Below are 16,408 nucleotides of genomic sequence, written 5' to 3'. Positions count from 1 at the left end.
TAAAGCTGCAAAGGACAACTGCCATGGTGTCCTCTTCAGCAAAGGGAATTGAATAAACTTCAGTTTATGTTGTAGACCTAGAAAGAAGTTTTGCTGCTGAAACTGGTATATTAACCTAAATGCAACTAATAAATTGTTATCTTGTAAATTTTTTGGTGACTCATCCAGAAGCAGTGGAGGAGCAACCTATGAATCCCAGAGACTTCCCATGGTGAATTCTTAATTGCATCAGAACTTCAGTTTAGTGGTGGCAGAATGTTATTGTTCCCCTACTAAAGGTTCTGTTGCTTCAGAATCCTTCTGGGAAACTCCTTTCCTTGGCTTTTTGAGACTTCATTATTTGTTTATGCACTTTAAATGACAGGGTTCTGTGAGTTTTTGAGGGTGATGCAAGCTTTAGAAATGTGAGCTTTGAAGTGATTGGATAAACAGGTTGGGTCATCGTCACTAAAGAGTAGCAGCTGGGGATTGCCAAAAATGAAACTGTGAAATGTGCCTTTGCTCATAAAAGTTAACACTTATGTTCCTGTTACTGCTTTTCTCTCAGGTTTTATTTACAGATTGCCAAGTTTTTGCAAGTTTTTACCCTGAGAGCTCTTATTTTCTATTTTTTCTTATATATTTTCTATTTTTCCTTATACATATTTTTTCTTATATGTATGTATACATTGTATGTATACATATACATACAATATACATTTTGCTTTTCTCCTTCAAATAGCAAAATTAATTTGTTAGTTTTCTTAATGTGGCACAATCTATTCTCTGCCTTACCTGAGTCAAAACTCACTATGTTTCTAGCACTGTTTATTATGTATCTGACATGCTGCAAGCTCTGTTAGGGAGATCATAAAATGGAACAGAAAATGTGAAGAGTTTCACATATTACAGGTGGAACAAGTGAGTTAAGTTTATAGTAATCTAGTTATCCTTTAGCTAAGTTTTTATTATGTCTACATCAAACTTGCGTGAGAAGATTTGGGGAAATACATACATACCTAGTAAATTATATTATCAGTGTACACTCTGACCTCATGGCTTCTTTGTCCTCCAAAATCAGGAAAAGGACTTTGCAGTAGAACTGCTTTTATCTTTAGTCATTCTTTCTTCTTAAGCAGTCCTCCTTCTTCTTTAACAAACTGCTCCTTACTGTTTCTGCTGGCTCTGTATATCTCATTCTGTCGTGGGTGACACTTTTTTTTTCTGGGAGATGCTGCAGGTGAGTAATTAGTGTTTGTGTCTGCATGTACAGATCTGTGATTAACCCAAGTACTTTATCATACTTTCAATAGCATGCAAGTCTAAATTTTTGCTGGAAGCTGAGCAAGTGTAACTGAGTTCAGATAGGGAATGCTATGGGATTGATGTATATGAATATATATTATTATAAAATCCCTGCTGGAAGTGGACAAACTTTATAGACTGCTTTTCAGTCCTGAACTCTTCAAATTCAAAATGTTAAAGTTTAAAATAAGTGGGTTTGTCCTATTTGAATAGATGCACTTTTTATTGATATGTTTCCCTTAATAAAGCCAAATGGTGCATTAAAGGCTGAATCCTCTTATAAATTACACTCTCGATTCCTTTAGTTTTTCTGTCTAGTAGAGGCTTTGGCAACAGGAGGCATCTCTAATTTCGGGTTTGCTTTGTGCTTCATTGGTTTAGGGCTTCCCTGTGATATCCTAGAATAGTTCCTTGACTATGATGGCCTTAAGCCATTAATATCTCACACTGGAGGAGACCCGTGGACAGTGAAGGATTTAAATAAAGCATAGCAGAAGTTACTGGCCAACTGCCAGCCAGGGGACAAGTGGCTTCCCTTAAAATGACGGATGAAGCTTGGGCAGAGACATGACTGGATTAGATGGTGACTAAGGAGTAAACTGTGGGCTTTTCCTAAGGCTTGGGCAGTCTTTCTTGCCTCCTATGTCCAGAAAGGGGATGTGGCAGAACCTGACCTGCGTGCAAGAGGGGAGAGTCTTCCAAGGAATCATCGCTTTGTTATGAGCAAATGGAGTAAATGTATCCAAAATAAGGGGCTTTTGTTTGGTTTTTTTAATCAGACTTTCTTTTTTTAATGGGGCAAAGGGAATTATAACACTCGGCATACTTGAAAGAAGCAATGCCAGAGTGCTGTAACAGCTTTAACCTGACTTGATCTCTACTGTAATCCCAAATCCACCAATCCCCTTTGCCTTGGTTCATTATCTCTGATGTCTGCAATTTAAATATGTTGAAGAATTAGGTATTAATCTTTTTTTGAGTTCCTTCAGTACTGAAGGTCACAGAGTATTTTCTTTAGAGGTGGGATTAAAAGTTTAGGCTGCTTTGGGGGCAACACATTTAAAACTTAAAATCATCTTTCAAAGGTAAGTTAAAAGAAGCTGTGTTTGGTTTTTCTGGTTTTATTACAGCCTTCCTTGATGTTTGCTGTTGATTAGTATTCAGGTGAGGTATTGAGTTAGAATATTAACAGCTCTAAGACCTGCCTTTTGTACCTTTATGGCTTCACCTTTAAGATCATACATAAAAATTGAGCACTGCTACAAGTTCAGTTGTTTATCAGATTTCTGGTAAACTTTACAAGAACTGTAACTCAAAGTGTCCACTAAAAGTTACTCTAAAATTTCAAGGGATGACGATTGGCAGATGTAGGGGAGAACATAGTTTATGCTGTAGAGTGTAAATGGAAGTTATATCCAAACATGAAGGTGGAATGGAAGAGTGTGTTGGCTGGCTTATGTCACTGGTTTTAAACTGCTGGCTGGAATTTTAACAGAGATGCTCGTGAGTTGTGCCTGTGTTATGCTAGATAGTTGTAGCCTCTTGGAAATTGTGCCTGCGAGAAAATGGAAAATGCTCTAATTTCCTCTAAAGGAAACCTTAAATTGATTGGACAGCAATGTGTGAACTAAACAGAATTGTAAGATTTCATTTTAATCCCAAATGAAACATGCAAGTTTTTTCAGCTCTTCTAGGTAATTTTTTTTCAAAGAGAAAAGAGTATTAGACTTCTAAAGCATTTGCCACTTCATTTATTACATTATCTGGGCCATTAAAAATGTGCTTCTTAGTTTTTTGACTTACGTAGAACCAACTTTGGAATAATATTTGTGTTTGCGACTATATCCCCTTTATTTCTGTATACTTAGGGAACTGTTAATAGCTCAAAGAAAGGTACAAAATAATCAAAGAAATATTAAGATTGGAAAAGAGTTCCAAGATCATCAAGTTCAACTTTTGAGTGATTACTTCATGCCCACTAAACTGGAAAAGTGGCATGTCTAGTTGTTGTTTTGAACACTTCCTGGATTGGTGACTCCACCACAGCCCTGCGCAGCCTGTTCCAATATTTAACCCCTCTTCTGGTGAAGAAATGTTTCCAACATGAACATCCCTGGTGCAACGTGAGGCAGGTTCTCCTCATCCTGTTCCTGGTTGCCTGGGAGCAGAGCATGATCTCCACCTGGCTACAGCCTCCTTTCAGGGAATTCTAATGAGATAAAGTCATCTCTAAACCTCCTTTTTCCCCAGCCAAACAACCCCAGCTCCCTCAGCTGCTCCTCATGGGACTTGGGTTCCAAACCTTCGCTGGACTTGCTCCAGTACCTCAGTGTCTCTTTGAAGTGAGGGGCCCAGAACTGGATATAGGATTTGTACAGGGAGGAATGTCATTCCTGGTCCTGCTGGCCACACTTATTCCTGATCCAGCCAGGATGCCATTTGCCTTAGCCACCTGGGCACACACTGGCTTGTGTTCAGCTGCTGTCAGTCAACACCACTGTAATTTTCTGCTTGGCCACTTTCCAGCTGCTTTTCCCCCAGCCTGTGGTGCTGTCTGGGGTTCCGACCCAAGGGCAGGACCTGGCACTTCACTTTGTTGAACTCTTACCATTGGCCTCAGCCCATTTGATTGATCCTGTCCAGAATCCTCCAGCAGAACAAAACTCCCACAGTGTCACCTGCAGAATGACCGAGAGTTCCCTCCATCCTCTTGTGCAGATCGTTGACAAAGGATTAAATATGACCTGCCCCAAAACTGAGCCCTGGGCAGCTGCTGACAGGCTTCCAGCTGAGTGCATCTCCATTCACTCTTGGCTTGGCCATCCAGGGAGTTTTTGTACCCACTGAACTCCTGGCCCATCTGAGCCATGTGCAGACAGTTCCTCCCAAGAGAATGCTGTGGGACACAAGTGTCAAAGGCTTTTCTGACGTGCAGGTAAATGATGTCCACAGCTTTTCCTCCATGTGCTAAGTGGGACACCTTGCTATAGAAAGATGAGGTTGGTCAAGCAGGGTCTGCCTTTCATGAACCCAGGCTGCCTGAGACTGACGGAGACACTGATGGCTCTGGTTGTCCTGCACACACTGTGTGATTGCACTCAAGGTAATCTAAAGTCCAACATTTAAGGTCAGTTCATACGTTTCATAGTTTGCCTTTGTAGCTGTACCTTCAGGGGTCCAGGAGAAAATAACTATAATGTATTGCTGCAATATGCATCTTGTTGCTGGTTGACTAAAGAATTAAAGAAACAAGTGGTGGATACTCTTCCATAAAAATACTGTTCATTCTTGAAAGATTTATTTGGTAAAGAAGTACCAAAACAGATTTCTTTCATGACTTGGCCATTCTATGAATTCAATATATGATGCTAGCTCTAGCTGTTAAAGTTGTGTTCATAATAAGAGTTACTGATTTAATGGTGAGTTTTACTCAGAGAAGTGCAGCTCTTACATACCAGTGGAATGTCCAAGTCCATTACTGTCACACTTGTCTGTGCTGCTTACCTGGTACCATTATTGCTGCTTCTCTGTTTCCTTGTCTTTTCTCTCCTTATTTATTTACTTTACTTTAATCCTTGACTTTTCTGTATAACCTTTAAGAATTTGTGGCTCGTTTGTATCCTCTTTGAATCCTTCTGTTAGACATTGGACAAGTGAAGGCTCACACCAAAGGGTAGCAAGATACCCAGATTTATCAGTCCGGTGCCAGAAAATATGTTGGATTTTTGGATAGCCAAGGTAATGGCTATGAAGTGTCATGGACTTTGGTTATAGCAATGAACATAAGCAGAGCTGAAGTGGTGAAAATTATAGTGTCATGAAGGCTCAATAAACTGTCAAATAAAATTGAGCTGGATTCAGTTTGGAAGTCTTGGATTTTAAACAGCTGTCATACTGTCCTGGCTGGATATGCTGGATTTGTTGGTGACCTGAAAACATAATGCAAGACTGGTGAGCGTAGTCTGGCTCTCTGCTAGCAGATACTTAATTTTTGAACTTAATGAATGTGAGGTGAGGGTCATCTTACGTGAATTTGTATGCATTTCTTTAATTCCTTCTTTAGGACGTGATCTTCGAAAACAGGCTGAGAATTTGGGGGTCAACAGTGAAACTGTAACTGCTCTTAAGTTGCTTGAACTTCCACAAGCCTTCTTATTAGATGTCTTCTAATTTCTTGGCTTTGCTTAATTTTTGCATCCCAAAATCTAACTCAACATTAGTACGAATATAAGAATCTCAGAGGTAGATTTATTTTCTTTGAGTAGAGATCTTGTGTTGGAGATCTGCTAATTCAAGAAGGAAGTATTCAAGAGAGTTGCACTCTCTCTGCCTGGAATACTTTTAAGCAAAGGAAGTACTTAGTATTTGCTTTGTAAAAAACAATACAGAAGTCATCAGGTTGTTTTAAATGTTACTTTCTATATTTTGGCAGTTAGTCTGTGCTTTTACTAGTTCTTCAGTTAAGTCTTGTTTTCAGGTAACTGTGTTTGGATATTCAAATTTTAGGCAGATTTGTTTAGTGCCTGCAATAAAAAGCCTAAAAGGTGACTTAATTGCTCCAAGTCAAAACACAAATGCCCAATTCCCTGGTGATCTTATCTCGAACATTTCCTTTACAAGTTTCCTTTTGCAGTGTATAAATTGGATATTCCTGTTAGATAGAAGATAATCATTGAAGTGATTTTCTTGATTCATAGACTCCTCTTGGACTTTTGTGTTCAGTAGTTTGTTCAAAGGTTTTTGATTTATTTCTCTTCTCATAGAATTTAACAAAAAAGGCCAAGTATAATTATATTAATACTCTTTCTGAACAGGGTAGATAAAAGTATTTTTCTTTCTTTTTTTGTTGTTTTAAGCTGTATTTTTCTGCAGTCTGCAGAAACTGTGTATGTCTTTCATGTGCACTCTGGTAAACTTCTTTTAGTGTTTAATTCTCTTGTAAGTTCCATATAAAATGTATAAATTGCAGTAGGTGAGATCTTGCGTATTTTTGTGACCAACATTTAATTCAGAAATTCAAATAATAAAGTGACTTAAAGCTTCCTGGGCTTTGTGTGAAATTTATTTTAAACTACTGTAGATGTGTCCATGTGGCATGTTCTATTCATGCAGAAGTTTTTAGAGCCTTCAAAACACGTACCATCATTTTTAGTTTTCCTACTTGCCTGCTGTTTTTGATGGGGAATACCAGCCTCTGACAGCTAAAGCTCTAGTAACTTGTTAAACAATGATAATTTAAAAAAAAAAATAAACCAACAAAATCAAACTTCTTTTCACCAAGCAGTTCTTCATTGTTAAAGCTTTATGAACGTGACAATTCATGGAAAATGGGCTCAGAGGAGGAGGAAGAATTCTCTACAGCAGGTAATTGTCATCAATCATTAATTCTGGTAGTATGGAGCAGAATGAGGAAATAGAAGCATTTTATGTGTTTATGAAACAGAGAGAAGGGTCTTATGTGTGGGCTTTTAAATTTGAGCTGCCAGCTGCTTCCATCTTTTTTTTAATGCTCCCATTGTTTTGGGTTTTCATAGGGGCTGATGGAAAGCAGCTTTTTTGTGTAACTTCAGAATTGAAGTTGGCTATCTTGATAATGCAGAGTCCCCAGCTGACATAGCTTGGACTGCTTCATTTGCCCACTGAAGTTGCTTTTGCTCACAGTGTAATTAGTAGTGTAGAAGGTTTAGGAGCAGATGCAAGAAGCACAGCATACACTGTGTTGCCAATACCCCAAGAGGTGCCTTTGCATCAAAAACACAACTGCAGGAACATCTAGTGCAGAGGGGATACAGCCAGTGCCGTGACAAGGCAGTTTGCTTATTTAAGGCAGTTTACAAGGATGAACATCTTACATGGCTTTTGTGTGCTGCTGCAGAGAATAGTAAATCTTGGACAAGTGCTCCAAGTTCTTGGACAAGTAGTAAATCTTTAGTACAAGTATATGTACTAAACAGATCAGGAGACCACTCCTGTCCTTTGCTGAATTAACTGCCTGGCTGTGGAAACAAATCAGAATCTTTGAAGGAACTTTAATGTTTTAAACTGTCCAGGAATTAATTTGTAGTGACTCACACACCCCCCACCTCCTTTGGAGGACTAAATTTGAGCTTAGTCCTAAGGTGAAATTGTGGCTTGCTGACATTTAAGCACATTTTCTGCCTTTATAAAAGCAGAAAACTAATTGAGGGCTGACGCTGTAATTTGGCTCTCTGAACTATTCACAAAAAGGTGCACACCATGCAGAAAAGTAATGCATAATCAGCTCTAGAAACAGTGTTCTACTAAAATATGCTGAAGAACTGCTTTGCAGTGTGATATCTGTGTACAGGCTGTTTTGTATAAACAACTGCAGCTAAGAATTGAAATTCTGGTACTAATTTTGCTAATTGCTAATTTCCTTTTTTTATTTTCTATCCACAGATCTTCATGTCTTTCACTAAGAGGAAACTTGTCAAGATAATTGCCTTAACTATTGTACCTTTGAGCAGCCCGTACAAAACTGATCTTAAGAAGAAACAGTGATTAGTATTTGAAATAGTTGCTGGGAAAAAAATCAAGAAGGATTTTTTTTTAAAAAAGAATTTGCAGAAGATAAAATTGCTTAAGTCCATTAAGAGGTTATTCTTACATAGTAAAAAAGGTACAGCTTCTGAAAGGAGAAAAGAATTCTTAGTAGAAAAATGCAAAAGCCGCTTTTGTTCTTAAAGGAGCACATTACGTGTCATGTCAGCTCCTTTAGTGATGTGTTTTGACTTCTCTCTAGGAAACTGGTATTTCTGCAGTATTCAGAATTGGGTCAGCCTTCTGTTAGCAGATTCTGGACTTCTCCCTTCTCTGTAATTATTTCTGCCAACAAGTCATGATTTCGTAGCTGTTTAACTGGGAATTAACTCGTAGGCTTCTAATAGCATTTAAGAAAATTTCAAGACTATTATTCTGAAAGTATAAAGATTTTCAAAGTATCTGTAGTTTTTCAGCTGCTTTTTTTACTGATGCAGCTTGAGGGAGAGTTCCAGCAGTGTGGTAGCAATGCCCAGATGCCCCTGAGGAAGACATGTTTTACACTGGGTGCAGGTGCTGAGTAAATCTCTTGTGGAGTGTTGACTCTGTAAAAGCTGCATTTCTTCAACAAATCATGTGTCACTGGTTTCTAAATGTGCTGATACAGTCTGTATGAGCAGAGACTCTCACTTTTTGTGAGGTATGCTAAATATATATCTGGCAGGAAACACTATTATTATAATCATATTTTAAATTTGACAATTTTATGCTGTGTCAGAGTCTTGTTAGTCTACAGATGTATTTGTATAAATGAACTTTTCTGTCACAGATGAAATTGCATCTTTGGAGTTTTACACTGGCTTTGGTCTTTATAGATTAGTATAATTTAAAACTCTAAAATAAAGTGTAAACACAATGTTACTTTAATGGATAAGATGATTATAGTGATCCTTTGCAGTAACTCAAATTTTTTGTTAGTGCACTCAATCACAAAGACTATTTTTCAGCATTCTTTAGAATGCTTCCTCATCTGGTGTTAAAATTAGTTAATTCTTTGCATTAAAACTGTGCAGATGAAAATGTGTATGCAGTTCCTTTCCCTTTTCTTAGAGGGTTTATTTGATCCTTAATGGTGCCTCATAGCTGTGCTTCCCTCCCTGCTTTTTTTCTGAACACATGAACGTGGACATAGCTTTAAACCTTCCATTTTACTTATTGCCTGCCTAAACAATCCTTACTTCTTGAGCAAGAAGGGTATTCAGCCTACACTTAGTGCTTGTGTTTGAGGGTTTCTCTCCTGTCTCAGAGTGTGTACATGAAATACTGATTGTATTTGGGGACAAGCAAGCAACCTTGTACTGCTGCTCATGGAATGTGATAAACAATACCTGCTCCTGAGACCAAATCATTCCTCTTAATCTCTGAAGATCAAGGCTTTGATAGAGAGCACCATCCTCACGTTTGTTCAAGTCACAGCAGTGCAAACAGGAATTTTGACATGAGTAGCTCAGATGTTTATTTGCATCAAATCTCCCCTGCCCCCTCAACATCCTTTTTTAAGTCTTACAAAAAATTTGGATTCTACTGTGAAGATGAATGTTCAGCACATCAATATCAGGTAACTACTTTTTGAAATACTTGACTTAAATACTATGTGGAAAATGTTGAATAATCATGTAATTTTTACATTGTCATTTACTGTATTTTTCTACCTTTTTAGGTATCCAAGATCCAGTCCTGGATAGGTAAGTATTCTGAACACTTTTTTTTAGCAGTAACTGTTTCAAAGAAAAGTTAAGCTGAAGTTTATTCACTTTTATCTCTGATCTCCAAATATTTTTTTAGGCTACTCCATTTAGATAACTTGCTTCTGACTTAGCATGTGCATCTAAATGCATAGTAAAGCTCCTTATAAACATTACACTTACTCAGTTCATGAACTGAAAACTGTTACTCCCATTTCTTCATTTTATCCTGCTCAGTTTTCAGAAGCATTTTATGTGTATTTAGGCAGATTGATTTTGGTAGCCTGTACCAGAAATTTAATTTTCTCCCAAGACCTGAACAAGGATGTAAATGCCCAGAACAGTAGCAGTTAAGATTGTATATTTATGTGCATGTGCATAAATGCACTGGTTTTAATTCAACTTTCTCCTTTAATTTGCAGCCTTCCAGTCTGGTGTTTTTCTTGCCTCTTCATGACCTCGTGTCTTGAGCAGCCTAGCTGGATCCCCTGGTTCCTGTTTCTTCTTGTTTCAAAATTCTGCTTTCTCCCGTTTTAGATTGTCTACCCTTTATATTCATATGCACATACTAGCCTTTTGCTGTCTGTTTTGGTCTTTGCTGTTTATCCTAAGACTTTGGTTGGGTTCCATGCAATATTTTCCACGTGGCACTGCTCTTCTGGATTCCCTGCCACGATGTAATTAGTTTGTTGGAAGAACATCCCTGATGAGCTTTTGAGGTTTTACTGGCCTGATGGTCCTCAGCTGCATTTCTGTTCTGCTGCCTTGTCTTTCTCTGAGAAGACACGAAGGCTGTACCTTTCGCTGCCCTACTTAGAAAGCAAATGCATGAACGTTTTTTTTTTTAAAGAAGCAAAAGAGCTTGTGGGTTGTGGGGGATAAACAAAGCGAAAGTGTTCCTGAGATAAAAAAAATGCAACACCACATCTCCTCTTGGACATGTTTAGATTCATGAGATGTTTGTTCTGCCCTTCCTGCTCTAATTAGGAAATGCAGTCATGTTTCAGCTTCTAGGCTAAATGTAGTTCTTTTCTCTCCTCCCTTTCTGTCAAGTAATCTCTCTGTTTCTGTTCGATTTTTGTATCATTTTGATGAGCCTTTCTTTGCAAGTGCTCAGCTGTGGAATCCCTTATGCTCCACACCATAGGAGAATTGCTGCTGAATAGAATGTCTCAGACTCATCTGCAATATGTTTTGTTTTCTTGTGTAACACACTCCCTTAAAAACATAGCGTTTGGAAGTGGTTATGAATCTCTTCAGTTATCTGGCTGCTCCTTTGCTAATGGATTCAGAAAAGTCATTCAGCATGTGTGTATTGTGATCTCTGGCTCCAAGTGAGGCAATTATGGGGGAAAATACTACGTTTTGGTGTTTTTTGGCGTTCATATTGCAATAGTTCACGCTGATTTCCACATGTGCAAATTTCAAGTGTTGATACCCTCAAAGTTGAAAGTTTTTTGTGTTATTACTGTGTTGTTGTGTAGCAAGGATTTAAAGTCTTCGTTTGACTTTCCATTCAGTTACAAAACAGGAACTAGCATAGTACATTACAGAAATATTTAAATGTAAAGCTGTTATGTTTGAATTTCTGGTCGTGTAAAACTCTTCTTTTGCATAATTCTTCCTGTGTGAATCCTTTTTTGGGGTGAATGGGCAGGTGGTTGAGGGAAGAAACAGTTTTATGATGTAAATTGAATAAGATTTGTCATTGGAATTCATAAGGATGTGTCTGTTTCTGCGTATGAAATAAAATGGTAAAGCAGGTTTTGTGAAGTTCTGACATTAAATATTTTTAAGTTGAAAAGTAGCATTTTCTCAATATACAAGTAGTGAGTTTGTGTTTCTGAGTTTAGAATATGGGATTGAAGTTCTTGTCATAATTCTGTGAACTGACATTTTCATGGGAATTCGCATTTAAGGAGACCTCTTAATGGTTTTATATTTCTTTGTATGTTTTGGTCACATAGATCTATCCAAATAAAACCCTGATGCTGATTGTTTGGTCTGAAATATACATATTTACATAACAATGGAACTTGGATTGCCTGAGATTTTTACAGTGCTGAATTTTAAATACTTCCTCAAAGCTAATTTGGGAGTAATTGCAACTTTGTTCTTTTTTTCTTGTTGTGTTTCAGGGAAATGAGGCAAGCTACCCTTTGGAAATGTGCTCGCACTGTAAGTTTTTTTTAATTGCTACACTGTATTGTCACAGGAGTGAATTTTGTTTGGGGGTTGATAAGTACGGTTCTCATGTATGTTACGCGGTTTATATAAGTAAAATAAAAAGAGTAAAAAGGTTAAAAATTACTTTTAGAAATAATATAGATTTTGCTATTAGGTTGTAAAATCAAAAATCAGTCCATCTTTAAACCAAAAGTCTCTTAAAGTTTGGAGGGTTTTCTTTGAGTCTTCCATTAGAATATATAAAAAAACCTTACAGTCTTGATGTCTATAGGGTGAAGTGTTCAGCCCACGGGGCTTTTCCTTCAGTCCTCGTGCCATTTGCTCAGGGATGTGGAGCAGCTCCTGGTGCAGTCTGTACTGTGTTAAGAGTGAAGTATCTTGCTTAAACTGCCTTTGTGCCCTCAGAAGAAGGAGAGGTTGAGGCTAAATGAGCTCTTTTTTTTTCCCCCCTGTGTATTGCTTGCAGCCAAGCAGTTAGGTGAGAACCCACTTGGTGTTACTTGCTTTTGGCAATGTGAGAAGGAAACTCGTTGCTCCATCTCATGGGGTTTGTCTACTCTGTAAAAGTGACAAAGTATTTTTTTGCTTAAAGCTGACCAAAGAAAGGGTTGTCTTGTGAAATGTCCTTGTGATGTTGAGCTAAGTGTACCTGTTCTTAGTTGCTTTTTCTGGTGAATGATTTTCTTCAGCCCTAAAAGTGTGTGTAGACGTGTGTATGTGTCTTCTGAACCACTTTATAAAATTCCTTATCTTGGATGAATCAGATCTTGTTTTTAAACACGGTAACTCTTCAAGAGTCTCTCTTCAAGAGAGGGACTTGATCTAGGTCAAGGTTTTCTAGCTCTCTTTTTTCACAATGCTTGTGTTGGCCTCTTGTAACTCAAACTGTCATAGATAACAACTGGTCATGGAGAAATCTTTGTCTAAATACGTTTTTTCCAGGGAAATGAGGCTTTAGCTGGTAATTTGCAAGTTCCTAATTGGAACATCTACATGGATTCTAATTTGAGTCATATATTTGCAAACACTTGAGAATATCATGCATAGCTGTGTAATGCTCTCAGTATATTTTGTTAAATGCAAATGGATGGTTGGAGCTTTGTGTTTGATAAAGACTTCAGTAATGTCTTTTTCCTGAATCGTAGATTCTTAGTAATCTTACATTACTACTCCATTGGGCAGTGTTTTGTTGTGGATAAACTGGTTTCTGGAGAATTATTTTTTTTTTTAGGTAGTTGTGTCAATGTTAGAATTGTAAGCAGTGTGTTGCCATCCTTCACTTCTGCTTCTAGGACAAGCTATATTCATTGGTAGCAATGGGCAGCCTCAGGGTTTATCATTGAACTTGTTTGCACATTTTATTGCAGAGAGTGTGAGGATTTTCACATTATATTCTGTGGTTAAACTGTGTGTTGAGGCTGTTGTTGTTGAAATGTGAAGTTTTCATGATTGAAGTTTCCTCTGCTTGCCTTTCTCACAGCTGTGTCCCTGCGCAACATAACTCCATCACTGTCCCTTTGCTTGGATGGGCCCAGCCACTGCAGTGACAGTGCTGTGCTTAAAGATCCTGTGTGCCTCAGTATTCTAAAAGCCAGGAGGTTTGGGCACAGATGTGCACAGCTGCATGCCAGGAAGCAAGTCCACCAAGTAGACGTTCACACTGTTCTTCAAATGTTCATTGTTCCTGCTGCTTCCCAGAAACTCACTGACAGGTCTAAAGTTTTCAAGGCAAGGCCAGACAATGTCTTTGAAGATCATCTGATCTGGATTTTGAATTTTCACCTTTTGTAGATTGCCAGTTAGTAATAATGAATTAGTGCTCTTTGCATGGAGGCATTGTGTCATAACCTCTGCTTGCTGCTGCAGTTGCTACGTTGGTTTCTCATAAGAACAATTTCGTGTTAAAGTTGGCAGTTACCTCAAGCAAATTCAGGATACCACATAGAGGATGAACATTAAATAGTCAAATGTATTCTTTTAACCTTTTATTTTAGAACATTAGTCCTTCTCAGGGGGTGAATTAGTGTTGTTGGATTCCTTAAAGTGGTTTGGTTTTGTTCCTCACCTGAGCTGTGCCAGAAATTACTGAAAACCTGCCACTGCTTTCCATGGTGGAATCTATCCATAAGAAAATTTTATCTTAGCAAAAAGATGTAGAGGAAACTATTTTGGAATAGAGTAAAGAATAGCTTATAGTGTAGTATTTTTAATATAAACACTCTTTGGCCGAGTGTTTGGATTTTAAGATAAGAGTAGTATCTCTTTTCTAACTTAGGGAATTGTAATTGACACATCTGAAGTCATGAAGAGGATTAGGCCAGCTGTGTGTAAGCATATACAAGACAAGTGGTTGAGTGTGTTCTCAAGGGCGTCATCTTTTTGAAATCTGATCTCCAAAACTGAAATGGCTGACCTGGTTGCTGCTCTGAAACATTATATTTGTGAATCAGATGAGACTGTAGGTAGAGGTGCGAGTTTTGCTGAAGGTCTGTTTTATTTTGGGATCTCTGCTATACGTTCTTCTGGGGGGAAGATGAGTCTGGAAACATTTAAAATTCATTTCAGAATGAGTTTGATTTACAAAATTTCTCCTGACACCTTAGTAAGATTCTTGTCCATAATGATTTCATGTTAGAAAAATCAGTGGAAATGGGGCTCTCTGTGACCATGCTCTGATCTGGCTTTTGTTAGTTAAACCTTTGAGCCAGAATTTGAAAAGTTTCTGAAAATACAACCCTGTAAATACAGAGGTAAACATTTAGATTTCAGAAGTACTCAGCACCTAACTGCTGAGAGACGCACAGCTTTCCTAAGGTCTGTTCCCTTTGCAGATGCCTGTGTGTATATTGTGTAAGAAGCTTCTTAATCCACAAACAATTGTCCTGTTAAAGCATCACTGAATGTAGTGGATTTCAGAAATCTGTAGTTTTATGGCATTCTTTTCTTTTTGTCTCTCACATTAATAGAAAGTTAGCGATGTACCTTTATGTTAACTGGGAAAAACAGAATTAATTTTTATCTGAAATCACTTTTTTCAATTTCAGTTGCTGCTTGAAGAGTTTTTACAGTCTAATCTGAGCATCAGTTACATGCAGAAGAATTTGAAACAGAATTGTTTTAAAATCTAATGGGTGATCCTTTGCTGCATTGGGGGGAAAAAGTGAGGGACTCAGTAGTGTGGATCAGCATATTAGAAATTGAGCAACTGGGAGATAAAACTCCTGCATTAAAATGGGAGTGAGGCAAAGCATTTGCATGTAGTTTCTTGGAAGCATTTTAATCTGACTCATCATATTTTTAGATGTATGCAGATGAATTCAGGAGATGAAGCAGGTGTTGGCCCTAAGAATTTTAATACTTGGATGGAAGAGGAATCTTCTGAAAGTATTGATACTTCTTTAACAAAAAAAATCTTTAGTGCCAGAACCACTTAGGTTAATTACAAGGGGAACAAAATTCAGAATGGATTATGAAATAAACATAAATAATATGGTATGTGTTACAGAACAGTGCAGAATTTGATGCTGGTGCAAATGAAGTATTTTAAAGGAGAGCACTTAGCAGTTATTATTTCCAGCCAGTTAATAAGTTTGTGAGCTGAGGGATCAGTGCCAAGCTGATGGGATCCTGTCAGATTCTGCTGGAAAGCACAAGAAGCACAGAGCCCCTGTCAGCTGGGGAGTACAGCACAAAAAAGGCTAATTTGGAGCTGAGGTGGAGCAATGAATGCTCAAGCTTGCTCAGAGTGTGCTGATGAGTCACAGGCAAACTCTGCCTCAAACAGTGTAAACAAAGCTCAGTCCTGATTCTCCTCAGTGGTGGGATCACCCTTTTTACACTGCTGTGGACTTGGACTTCCAAGGATTTCCTGATGTTTTTATCTGTCCTGGTCTTCTGAGCTGGTCGTCTTAAATTCTGTCTGCTACTGCCACCATGAGTCCTTTCAGCTCAGCTTTCCCTTGATCTGAACTACTTTGTGCCTTGCATTTCCAGCAGAACTTAAAGAGAATTTGTGTGGGCAGAAAGTCATATTTTTTGTTCAGACACTAAAAATTTAATTCAGTGCTCTGTTCTTCGGTGAGAGTGATTTCAGAATCTTAAGAAAGTCTGTTGGTAAGGACGAGGAAAATAAAAGCCTTATAAAAAAGGGGAGCATCCATCTCAGATGGGAACTGTTGTATATGTGCATTCTGAGAGATAATAACAAGAAAAATTAATAAGATATTTTGGAAATCTGCTGTTCTACATAAATGTATGCTGTTTTCCTTTAAAAATCCTAAGGAGAATGAAGAAACAAATATTAAGCCCCAGAAGACCTGCATAGTTTTTAGGTAAATTCAGCATAGGCAGGGAGAGTCAGCAGAAATGAAGCCTGTGAACTGAAGAAAGAATAGACAGAAGGTATGCAGATGTAAGGCATATTATACTGTGTTGTATTCATCCCTTATTTTGTCTTTGTATTCTTATTTCTTTAAGCTGTTCTATGAAGACAAAGAATGCTACTGAAATACAATTTTTTTTAAGTGTATAAGCTTTTTTAAATTCAGCTCGTGGAAAAGATTTAATGGTAGGTGAGGTGCCTGCAATATATTTAAGGAAAAATAATGAAATTCTTATATGAAATTCTTGTACAGTCAGTTATGAACACAGTGATTATATGTTTGTCCAGATACATTCATTAGGAACAGAAG

General features: G+C 37.8%; 1 protein-coding gene across 2 annotated transcripts in view; it reads left to right on the top strand.

The window, feature by feature from the left end:
- PPP3R1 (protein phosphatase 3 regulatory subunit B, alpha) overlaps nucleotides 1-16,408 on the top strand; it is a 39,170-nt gene that overhangs the window by 12,824 nt on the left and 9,938 nt on the right. The window contains exons 2-4 of one of the 2 annotated variants that reach the window (XM_066316489.1): nucleotides 9,092-9,403; nucleotides 9,506-9,530; nucleotides 11,669-11,708. In XM_066316489.1, coding sequence (XP_066172586.1) covers nucleotides 11,696-11,708 — 13 coding nt within the window. In that variant the 5' untranslated portion in view covers nucleotides 9,092-9,403; nucleotides 9,506-9,530; nucleotides 11,669-11,695. The remainder of the gene's footprint in view (nucleotides 1-9,091; nucleotides 9,404-9,505; nucleotides 9,531-11,668; nucleotides 11,709-16,408) is intronic. The other variant, XM_066316488.1, reaches the window with a different exon arrangement.

The sequence above is a fragment of the Sylvia atricapilla genome, chromosome 3, assembly GCF_009819655.1.
Source record: "Sylvia atricapilla isolate bSylAtr1 chromosome 3, bSylAtr1.pri, whole genome shotgun sequence".
Lineage (NCBI taxonomy): Eukaryota > Metazoa > Chordata > Aves > Passeriformes > Sylviidae > Sylvia > Sylvia atricapilla.
This window is presented reverse-complemented; position numbering and strand designations above follow the sequence as displayed.